At 41.7% G+C, this 12,391-nt stretch overlaps 1 protein-coding gene across 6 annotated transcripts in view; it reads left to right on the plus strand.

Moving 5' to 3' along the window:
• Window positions 1-12,391, plus strand: part of LOC145346722 (copine-3-like) — a 63,210-nt gene that overhangs the window by 41,023 nt on the left and 9,796 nt on the right. For all 6 annotated transcript variants that reach the window (XM_080194363.1, XM_080194360.1, XM_080194362.1 and 3 more), the window contains exons 11-13: window positions 1,487-1,620; window positions 4,714-4,768; window positions 4,857-4,908. In XM_080194363.1, coding sequence (XP_080050489.1) covers window positions 1,487-1,620; window positions 4,714-4,768; window positions 4,857-4,908 — 241 coding nt within the window. The remainder of the gene's footprint in view (window positions 1-1,486; window positions 1,621-4,713; window positions 4,769-4,856; window positions 4,909-12,391) is intronic.

Genomic DNA, 12,391 nt, shown 5'->3' on the forward strand with positions numbered 1-12,391 from the left:
CACCTACTGTCACCAAGGTGAGGATTGAGTTAGCAGGCAAGTGCTTACAATGCTTCATTCTGAATAATTTAAACTTGAGTAACTCTAGTTTGATCCTTTATCTGTTGGCTGTCAGAGGTTTTGACTCCCTGAACCTCTTGAGAAAGTTTATCCTCTACTTGTAATGTGCCTGGCATGGTCTACAGTGAACTGCATTTCTCTGTCGATTTCCATACTGTCCTACTGAACTAAATTTCTGTGTAGCATTTGCCGGTTCTGGTGTTGGTGCTTGTCATTATCTTGGGGCTTATCTGAAGTCTGGAGTAGCACAGTGTAGATGTAGAAATGCTGACGTTGGACTAGGGTAAACACAGTAACAAGTCTCTCAACACCAGGTTAGATAGCAGGTTAGCTGTAAAGACTTGCATTCTAATCAGTATTCTGTAAACTGTGTGTGACTTTATATGCCCTTCTCTAATCGGAACCTTCCACACACCTGACGAAGGGACACCGTTTCCGGAAGCTTGTGGGATTACTATCAAATAAACTGGTTGGACTTAAACCTGGTGTTGTGAGACTTCTTACTGTAGCACAGTGTAAGCAGCACCCATGCTGGTCTATTCAGTCAAAGCTTCAAAGTGCAGCTCAGATGTTGAAACTTCCAAAGTTGTAAAACTAACGTCCTTTCACAAATACTGTGACTAAAGCCTTTAACACAACCAAACAAGGAAGCAGCTGGAAGATATTAGCACTTATTGGCAGATTTCCCTGCCATGTACCCAGTGCCCTCAATTGCAACCATGTCTTCTTTCTCTCAGAAGTTCCAGAAATATTGGGAAACACATGAGTCACAAAATTGCAAAAGCAGTGTTGCTGTTGTTGAGCAATCAACCCACTGAAATTGACAACCTCTCAGAAGGAATCAACAGAAAAAACTGGGAAATAAGAATACTGTCTGAATTGGTCTAGTTTACCTTCAGATGGAATTCCAGGAAAAACTGGGAAATAAGAATACTGGTTTTTTCCCTATCGGGCTACCCCAATTCGAGGTGGTTTGGAAGGGATGGGGGGGTGGGGTGGGTGCATGGGGTGCAGTGGGAGTGCAGCCAAGTGCATTGAGGTTAAATGCAGAAATTGGTGGACAGTGGGTTGGAGCTGTGTTTCCCACACAATCATATTGTTTTTCAGGACTTCCCCATCCAGTTTTCCCAAAATGTTTCAGGTCCATTTACCTTTCATCAGAACTTGTACATTTGCAAAGTATACTGACAATGCCTAGTAAGAACAGATCCAAAATTTGTAATTTAGAGAAAATAAGCCAATCATTTTATTTTGTTTAACATCTAATCAGAGATCAGCACCTTAGTAAAGCCCATACATTTTGTTTATAAAACAAAAACCAAAAGGAATAGTTTGTGAAATGTAATAAATGTATTTATTTGCTGATCATTTACTGGGAATGGCATGTATAAATTCAGCAGAGTATTTTTTTTCTCTTCATGCCCAGGTCGGTATTGATTTCACAGGCTCCAATGGGGATCCTCGCTCACCTGACTCTCTACATTATATAAATCCAAATGGATTTAATGAATATCTGATGGCAATCTGGTCTGTGGGAATGGTCGTTCAAGATTATGATACGTAATGTATTCATTTTTTTGTCTTATTAATTGTATTACTGTGATAAGATAGAATGCTGCAAATATCGGAGGGCTTTGACCCATCATTAATAAACTAATAAATTCTCATGTTCTTTTACATTAATTTATAGTTGTTAGTACTTGTTCAACATTTCCAAAAGATACCAGTGAAATGTATTTTCCCGTTGGGTTAAGACCAATTTTTATTATCAGATCCACTCTTTTTTTCACTTCTTGATCACCAGTAAAAATATTCAACTATATTTGTATGTAAATATCAGAGATACCAACTTTTGAGATTTACATCATAATTTTCATTGTGAATAAATTATTCTACTTTAAAATGCACTAAAAGAATCTCACAATTTACATGAAAACATGGAAAATAGGAGCAGGAGTATGCCATTTAGCCCGTTTTTGAACCTGTCCTGTCATTCATTTTTGATTATGGCTGATCATCCAACTCAATAGCCTGATCCTGCCCCTCTCTCCCCCCACCCCCCATATTCTTCAATCCCCTTTGCTTCATATACATCTAACTGCCTCTCAAACATACAATGCTTTGGCCTCAACTACTTTCTGTGGTAGCGAATTCCATAGGCTGACCACTCTCTGGGTGAAGAGATTTTTCCTTATTTCTGTCTTAAATGGTCTACTCTATATCCTCAGACTGTGCTCCCTGATAAATTTAACAATTTGAAATTGTTAAATCCACAATGCATAACATGTTAATTGTTTTCTTACAGTCTATGCTGCAATTTCTGTGATCAGGTGAAATAGAATATACCTGCCAACAACTGACAAACACAGATGTAATTAGAGATTGAGGTTGCCGATGTGTCAGCATATCAAATGTTGGTGCGTGGTGAGAGTTTCTCAAGGAGATAATGTCACACCTCCTGGCTTTGTAAGGAGGGGAGCAAATCTACATCATCCTTTAAAAACCTACATTTGAAGTTTTTTTTAAGACTGATAAAGGGTGTTGGGATTAAAGAACAGGTTTTATGAGACATTAGTTTTTGTTTATTTTGTTTAGTTTTTTTGAGGAAAAATTACAATTTTGATTTGAATATTTATCTGTCACACTTTATCAAACATACAAATTTGTGTATTTCTTTAAAGGACAATTTTTAAAAGAGAAAGCAACCCAGTTGCATCATCCAGGTTTATTTGAATGTTTAATTAACCTCAGAACTGCCCAATGTTGGTTACACACAAATGAATTGCCACGGTTAAATTTTGTTGCTGTAGGATTATGTACATTTTAGCAACAGAATAATATGATTCTTTAAAAATAAAATGTAGAGCCACTGACTTGTGAATAACGCCATTGGATGTCTGACAGTTGCATGAATACAAACAAAATTGTTCTTATTGCAAATGAGTTTTCATATTGAATTCTAAGTATTGCTCCGAGGAAGTTGCTATGAGGAAACACACAGGAGTCTACTGGGGAGAAGTTTTTTTTTCTCTCCCTTCCTTGTCCAGCTCCAGTGGAAATTACCCACAAAGATTATCAGTGAGCTTGTAAGCTTATAACATTCAGAGTTGCATCATTTTGTAGCATCACAATTCATGTCACCGCTAATGTCATCTTTTATGAGCTGTGCTATGAATAATTGGTACATTTCCTGCGCAAGAGAAAAGCCATTGACACAAATTTTCTCCCTTGGGCCAGTGAAAGGTAAGTCCAGCTCACTTCCAACTTCTGAAATGCCAGCTTGCCTCTGAACTCCATTCCCAGCGCGTTTCTTTCTTCTGAGAGATGGAGGAGGGGACAGGGTAGCTTTAGCAAAGCATGGTGTGATGTGGGAAGCGTATAGGTGATGAAGTGGGTTGGTTCGAAGGCCTGCTTCAGTTCTCGGGACAACAATGCAGCTCCTAACATAATTTACATGCCCCCTAAACCTCAGCCCCTCCCAAACCCCTTCAAATTCCACACAGCCCACTCATCGCATATCCACTATGTACAGTCCTCAGATGTTATGTGATAACAATGGGAATTGTTTCAAATGAAAATTTAAGCGAAAAGTATTGCACCTGTAACAATTTAATAAAACTCATTCAAATAACTGTCATCAGCATGGCAAAGAAAAATCTATTCCTATATTTAAAAAAAAAAGTTAAGTTCCAATAAGTGGGTCAAACAAACAATTATGCATTCAGAAACCACATAAAAGGCAAATAATATCATTGCAACATTCTAAAACTGTCAGTTGCTTCTCTAAACAACTGTGTTAACAGACCACCTACTGAGCATCGTACTCCATGCGCCTTTGACACTCAGTTGAGCATTTATAATGGCCACAGCTATCAAAAACATTAGCTTGCAGCTCCTGAAACTAAAAGATGGATGATGTTAATTTGTTTCAAAACAGATTGCCTATCAATCACTTGTAGTAGAGATGGTGCTTAATTAACCCTCAGCAGCAGAACAGCTTTTTTCAAAGTTATAGATGGCTGGACATATAAATGGCAAGAGAATTTCCCATCACATTTTTCTATAGTTTTGAATGTATTATAGCACTTTTTCCAGTAGGAATAACATTGTAATGCATCTCAGTACTTGCACAAAACTAGTTAATGTAATGGTCAACTTATCTAGAGCACTATGATCAATCACTGCATTTAAATACATTTACAATACAATGCAGCATAAACTACTAACAGTTGAAGATGTTGAAACATTTATCTGTCAGCATGGTCCAAACTCCATAGTCACCATCCTCCAGTGGTCACAAATACTCAAACCTAATGGCTTCCAAAACCCACACAGCAGACAGAAATAGCAGAGAGAAGAAAATTTTAAATTCACAATGACAACTCCAACGTTAGAAGTGATTTGCATACGGTTCGCATTCAACGCCTTCCTGACTATGAAAAGGTGACACAAAAATATCCCAGGTTTGGGAAAGGCACTGCAAACTGGAAGTTGCAGCCAAAAGCCCTGAACTCTCTTACTTCCCCGACCTCATTCTCGCCTCAATTGGGAGATGAAAATCCGACCCACGATGTCTAAAGTAAACTAGAGAAATATTTATGTTTGATCTCTTGCCAGATATCTGATTCAATGATACCTCTCATTCCTTTACAGAGACAAGATGTTCCCAGCATTGGGGTTTGGTGCACAGATACCTCCTAATTGGCAGGTATATATACATCAATTACATGAAGAAATATTTTGCTTGATTAATACGTTGGTTGCCAAACCTTATGCAACATCTTTTTCTTCTTTAGGTGGAACATGAATTTCCAATCAATTTCAACCCTGACAATCCATTCTGTGCAGGTATGGAGTTATGCAAAAATGTATAATACTGAGGTGAAAATAGTGAGTCATGGATTTTGGGAGTAATGGAAATAAGTAATTAGAACAGCTTTGATCTTAGCACAATTGTACATTAGGGCATGGATTGGGCAGCCTTTACCATCCACCTGGTCTTCACAAGAATGACAAGTTGTTGATCTCAGCCATGTTATTGAGGTGGTGCTGAACTAAAGGGAGGAATATTATTTCTATAACATAAACATGAAATTAGATTCTCAAACTGTTTGTATACATAGCGCTCCAAAACCACTTTGCCTATGCAATCATGTTAAATTAACTACTTTTTCTGAAAATGGCTGAAGAAAACACTTTGGGAAAATCCTGGATTTAAATAAAATGAAGGGCTCAGGATCTGCCTTTTGCTGCTCTGGCTCTGTAAATCATCTCACTAATGAAGCTCTGGAGTTTACTTCAATGTTCTTGCACCATCTAGTTGTGGATTCTTACAACGCTTTGAAAAGCTTTTAAGAATGGTATAATAACAGGAAGCCTATAGAATCCATAGAAAAACAACAGTACAGAAGGAGGCCATTCAGCCCATCAAGCCTGCACTGACTGTCCAACAGAGCATCACTGGACCCACCTCATGCCGTATTTCTGTAACCCCACACATTTCCCTCTAATCCCCCTAATCTACATATCTTGAGACATTAAGGGGCAACTTAGCAGGGCCAACCCACCTAATATCTTCACTGCAGGAGGAAACCCACACAGACACGTGGAGAATGTGCAAATTCCACACAAACAGTTACCCAAGGCCAGAATCGACTCGGGTCCCTGACACTGTGAGGCAGCAGTGCTAACCATTGTGCCACCATGCCATCCTTTGCAGTCATTTAGTTAAAATTGTTATATACAACTGTACAAGGGAGCAGGGAAAATTCATTTTGAATCACATAGGATAATATATTGTTGTTCTTAAATTAGAAAACAAAGTTGGAAAGGGTATTTTTACTACAAAATTCCTGAATGAATCAATTCTCCTCCCTTCCCAGCTCCAAAAATATTTACCCTACTCTAGACGACTCAATGAACTATTGTAATAATAGCATGAGATGGTTTTGCTTCCTATCTTTTTGTGCTCATTTTATATTTGGCTAGGAAATTGATATCTGTGTGTGACTCAAATACAAGATCGTTGTCTACGTTGCTTGTAGAGGAACAGTGTCTCAAATCCTGCAACCTTGGGGTCGAATCAGTACCAGATTTCAGATCTTAATGGTTTGGGCCGGGTTGATAGGGTGTGTACAGTGTTGAGGGAATGCTTTTCCAGTAAGGATTGCAAAAAGCAGTTTTGAAAGAAGTAAAGACAATGCTGCAAGATAAGCCAGGAGGTACGTTGGCACTGCTTCAGATCCGTCCGTGTTACTTTGCCAGAGGTGTGGCAAAAGCTGAGTCCATTTGTGGTGATGATGGAGTGGGACTGAGATTAGCTCATGCAGTTAGACTAAAATATTGGTGAGGAGGGAAAGTCAGGTTGATGGCAGCTTAGAAATTGTCCGGTTTTATGATAACTGGATTTGAGACATGTATTAGCTAACAAACTGAAGTGCAGGAAAGCAAGAAAAATAACATAAGTACAATGACTTCTTGTGTATTTTTCAGACGAGAGTAAAAAGTATCAATGCAGTCTATCATTTTAGCATAATTTTGAGTGTATGGAATGGAGTTTATAATATTTGTTAATGAGAGAGTGAGGAAGACCGTGCATACTGACATTCAGGTTTTTTGCGTTGTCGTGCCCAGTAAAGTGATGTCACATTAACAACTTTTGAAATATTAACTTTATTCAATGGGCAATCTTTAAGTTGGACAATGTGCTGCAACAAAGGAGGCCACCGTGGGTCAGGTTGCCTGGTCTGTGTATTCAGAAACCAACTCGCTGCCTTGCAAGAACAAGATGCTACCCAGCTTAAAATATGTTAATTACATATATCCTAAAGACCATCAGACAGAATTCCTGAGAATGGGGATATGAAGAATACATAGTAACATCTGCACCTAAGAATGATCCGAATGCTGCAGGGTCATAGGGTCTCCAAGCCTGTTACATTTCTGATTCACCAAAATGGCAAACTGACCTTGCAGTAATGAGACTACAGGAAACTGACTTCACAACCTGTAAAAAGTGTGTTACTTTTGAGAAAAATCATTCAAACAACTTCAGCAAATGACTTCAGCTGTTGACCTCACCGCAATTTCACCTCGGGTGTGAAGAAGACTTTTTTTTATTAATTCGTGGGACTTGGGCATCGCTGGCTGGTCAGCATTTGCTCATCCTTTGCCCTTGAGAAGGTGGTGGTAACAACTGAGTGGCTTACAGGGCCTGAAACTTTAATCTTCAAATTACATCAGATGAGTGATAAATGAACATTTTCTTTTTCCTTCAAAATTGTTAAAGTGAGCTATTCTGTTCAACTGTACCTTCCTTGAGGGGATTTGTAAGTGTGTGTGATTTGTGAGAGTGGATTTTGCAGTGTTGGACTTTAGTGATGAACACTTAAATAAACCATGCAATTTTTTTGCTTAAACCCATGAAAAGCTTACTGCTGGTTAATCAACTCATCCACACTTGGCGGGGGGGGGGGTGGTTTATGTTACCCACATCTCTTTCTCTCAAACAGAACGTGTTGATTACAAACAGTTAGGAAGGGGATGAGGATTTCAGTAGTTCTCTTTCACCCTGTTCACAACATTTTTCAGAATTTAAAAGAAAAGTTCCTATTCTGTCTGCTGTAGCCTCTGGGTCAAGTTTTTAACCATGATATTGCTCACTCCTACCACCCCTATTGGCTACATTCCCATTCAGATCCATAGATATTATCACTGAGACACGTGGAGTGCAAGTTGGACCCAGTCCACAGTAATGAATAATGTGAGAAAATCAACGGATTTTTTTTTTTAGATAAAGAAACACTCCAGAAGTATTTTTTCTTCATCTATGGTTTCTAACAAACATTTGTAATGGAGATTAATTAAGTTTAACATACTGAATGCTCACAACTGATTTGGGCTGGTCATGCACCATAGTGCTCATCACTTACCAGAGCAAACCTTCTTTTGATCAAATTTGTGTAAAAACTGGAGTAAATCCCACTTTTTTTAAACAAGGTTTTCAAAATGAATCTCCCACGTCTGCACTGCAGAGCGCATTAGCGTAAATCACAGTAAAAATCAGTGAGCAGGGTCTATTCCTGCTGGAGAGGCCAGCAAAATAGCACTGAGTGGGCCACTGTACATGCCCTGACCTGGCAGCGCTGAGATCAGTGCATGTGCAGTAACCCCGCAATGCTGGCCTCCCGATCGCTGGCCGGCCTTGTGACCTCTGTATATCGCTGGCCATGTGAACACCCCATGGCCCAATTGCTGGCCCCCCCAACATGTAATATGTCTGGCCAGCCTCTACCCTGCCTCGATCATCCCCTGCCTCCACCAACAGCCACAACCCTCTCCTCTGATAGCCAGCCCTGATTGCTGGCTTGTGATCCCAAATTCCCAAATGGAGTGGCAGTGGTTCCTCCCACCAGCCCCCCCCACCCCCCGCCCCCTGCCAATTTGGGTCCCCTCTGACTCCACCCTCTTGGCATTGCTTGGTGGGCAGTGCCACCTGGGCATTGACACTTTGTCTTTGGGCAGTGCTGGGGGCTAGGCCAGCACTGCCAATTTTGGCAGTGCTTGGGGGCACCGCCTCCCCTTACCCATGACCCTATGGTGGGCTTCGATCGCCACCCCTTTTTGCTCCAGCAGGGTCAGGCCACTAGCTGCTGCCCACAACTGGGGAGCTATAGTAAACCCTGCTGGAGTGAAACGCCCCGGCGGGGGCAGAAAGGCTAGCAGACCCGGAGTTTTCAGACCCAGCCCACTAATGATATTTAAAGTAAATTACACAGCTCAAAAAAATCTGGAAATCTGGCTGCTGCAGACTTGGAGGCCATGGAGGAGCCGACAGAATGACCTCCACTGAGTCTCCTGATCTACTGCATGACAAAAGCAGAGCAGTGGGCAGGGAGAATTGTCCTGATTATCTCTGTTTTTCTTTCTCCACGGGTGTTGCCAGACCAGCTGAGTTCTTTCCATCACTTTTTTTGTTTCTTATTTCAGATTTCCAGCATGCACACTATTTTGCTTTAATTTTAAGGCCAAGACCCTATTGATGGTGGCAGTGACAGTGTTAAGTTCAGGAGAGCTGATTTATGCCTGAACTTGTTCACCAGTCTGATTCCTGAAATAACAGAACTGACAGATGAAGAGAGACGGGATGGGCTGGGCTTGTACTCGCTGGAATTTAGAAGAATGAGAGGGGATCTCATAGAAACATGTAAAATCCTGACAGGACTGGACAGGCTAGATGCAGGAAGAATGTTCCTGATGTTGGGGAAATCCAGAACTAGGTGTCACAATCTAAAAATAAGGGTAAGCCATTCAGGACTGAGATGAGGAAGTATGTTTTCACTCAGTTGTGAACCTGTGGAATTCTCTATCACAGAAAGTTGTTGGGGGCCAGTTCATTAGATATGTTCAAGAGGGAGCTAGACATGGCCTTTTGCGGTTAAAGGGATCAAAGGGGTATGGAGAGAAAGCAGGAGTATGATACTGAAAGTGCATTGTCAGCATGATCATCTTGAAAAGTGGTGCAAGCTCGAAGGACAAAATGGCCTACTCCTGCACCTATTTTCCATGTTTCTGTGTTCTGTGTTTCTGATAAGAAGTGTCACAATGCCAGGTTAAAGTCCAACAGGTTTATTTGGAATCACAAACTTTATGAGCACTACTCCTTCATCAGATGAGTGATGAAGTCCAATGCTGGCGTCTTCACCTTATGTTTCTGATACCTCAGAAATGGCTCCACATAAAAACCTTGCTGACAATTTCCCCCCATGACCAGCAAATACAAAGATTTGGACAGTTTGCCATGTACTTGCTCTGGTTTTTGCAGTGATTTACTTTGATCTGTTCTTAGCAGGCTTGAAGCCAGGCTGAGAACTCAGCTTTAAGTAAGTGCCAAAGCACAGTGGTAATCCCAAACAGCTCCCCCTCATACCCACACGGTTCACCAATTTCTGACACGGGTTTGGGGTGAGCCTTGTGAGGAGGTTTGGCTGAGCAGTCAAGGAGCAGGTGAGTATTGTTGAGAGGGTGTTTATTTTTGATGCCAGAAGAGGTTGGATGGGATGGAGGGGTTGACCAGTAAGCAGTAGGTCATGAGAGGTCTGAGCGAGAAGTGTTGGGAGTCAGGGAGGGAGTGGGGGGCACGCTGAGTAGCGTTGGGAGCTTGGGTTTGGAGATGGACTTAAAATAAATACAGTGGCATTGAAAAGCTCCGTAAATAATGAATGGAGATGGAGACAGATCTAAAGATGCATGTTTCAGTTCTGAATGGAAAAAGGAGCATGACTTCATTCTGGTTACTGCGTTGCCACTGGATCTCACCAATCTGCTAGAAGTCCATGAAAGTCAGGCTTTTTGAAACTAATTTATGGGATGTGGGCATTGGAGCTACACCAGCTTTTGTTGCCCATCCCTAGTTACTGCTGAGAAAGTGGTGATGATCTGCCTTCTTGAACCACTGCATTCCCTGAGGTGTAGCTACATCCACGTTGCTACTAAGGAGACAATTCCAGGATTTTGAGCCAGTGACAATGAAGGAACTGTGATACATTTCCAAGTCAGGATGGGATGTCAGGATGACTTAGAGGGGGACTTCCAGCTGGTGGTGTTCCCAGATATCTGCTGCTCTTGTCCTTCTGGATGATAGTGGGTCATGGGTTTGGAAGATGTTGCCTAAGGAACCTTGGTGACTTCCTGTAGTGCATCTTGTAGATGGTACACACGCCTGCCAATGTTCATCAGTGGTGAAGGGATTGAATATGGAAGGATTATCAATCAAGTGGACTGCTTTGTCATGAATGGTGTTATGCTTCTTGAGTGTTGCTGGAGCTGTACTCATTCAGGCAAGTGAAGAGTATTCCATTACACTCCTGACTTGTGCCTTGTAGATGGTGGATAGCTTTCAGGGAATTCCTAGTCTTTGACCTGCTCTGATAGCCATAGTATTTTTATGACTAATCCTGTTCAGCTTCCAGTTAATGATAATCCTGTTGATAGTGGGGGGATTCAGTGATAACAGTGCCATTGAATGTCAAGAGATGATGCTCTCTTGATGGAGATGGTCACTGTGTGGCACTTCTGTAGTAAGAATGTTACTTGCCACTTGTCAGCCCAAGCCTAGATATTGTCCAGGTCTTGCTGCATTTGGATATTGACTGCTTCAGATCCTGAGGAGTTGCGAATGGCACTGAACATTGTGCAGTCATCAGCAGATATCCCCATTTCTGACCTTATGTGGGAAGGAAGGTCTTTGACGAAGCTGCTAAAGATGGTTGGGCCTAAGACACTGCCCTGAGGAACTACTGCTGTGATATCCTGGAGCTGGGATGATTGACCCTCCAACAAACAAACCATCTTCCTTTGTGCCAGGAATGACTCCAACCAGCAGCCTTCCATTGACTCCAGTTTTGCCAGCGTTCCTCGATGCCATACTTGGTTAAATACTCCCTTGATGTCAAAGGCAGTCACTCTCGCCTCACCCCTGCTGTTCAGTTCTTTTGTCCATGTTTGAACCACGGCTGTAATGAGGTCAGGAGTTCAGTGACTGTGGCGGAACCCAAACTGAGCTTTCATGAGCAGGTTATTGCTGAGTAAGTGCCGCTTGATACTACTGTCGATGACCATTTCAATCACTTTACTGATGATCGAGTAGATTGATGGGGTGGTAATTGGCCAGGTTGGATTTGTCTTGTTTCTTGTGTACAAGGCATACCTGGGTAATTTTCCACATTGCTGAGTAGATGCCAGTTTTGTAGCTGTACTGGAACATCTTGGCTAGGGATGCAGCAAGTTCTGGGGCACAGGTCTTTAGTATTATTGCTGGAATATTGTCAGTGCTGTTATCAAATAAATAGGTTGGACTAAAACCTGGTGTTGTCAGACTTTTTACTGTCTTTGCAGTATTCAGTGCCTTCAGCTGTTTTTTTTAATATCACAAGGAGTGAATCAAATTGGCTAAAGACTGACCTCTGCGATGCTGGGGACATCCAGAGGAGGCCAAGATGGATCATCAACTCAGCAGTTCTGGCAAAAGATTGTCGCGAATGCTTCAGCCTTGTCTTTTGCACTGATGTGCTGGGTTCCTTACTCATTGAGGATATGTGAAAAGGCAAGCATGCTGCTTTAAATAGGGTCAGCGGGGTGTGCCCCCTCTTCACCTATTGACAGAATGATCTGGGAGTAATCATAGAATCCCTATAGTGCAGAAGGAGGCCATTCAGCCCATTGAATCTGCACCAGCCACAATCCCACCAAGGCCCTAGCCCCATGTATTTATCCTAGCTAGTCGTCCTGAAACTGCGGGGCAATTTTATCATGACCAATCCACCTAACCTGC

This window comes from Carcharhinus amblyrhynchos, chromosome 8 (assembly GCF_965287045.1).
Source record: "Carcharhinus amblyrhynchos chromosome 8, sCarAmb.v2.hapA, whole genome shotgun sequence".
Taxonomy (NCBI): Eukaryota; Metazoa; Chordata; class Chondrichthyes; order Carcharhiniformes; family Carcharhinidae; genus Carcharhinus; species Carcharhinus amblyrhynchos.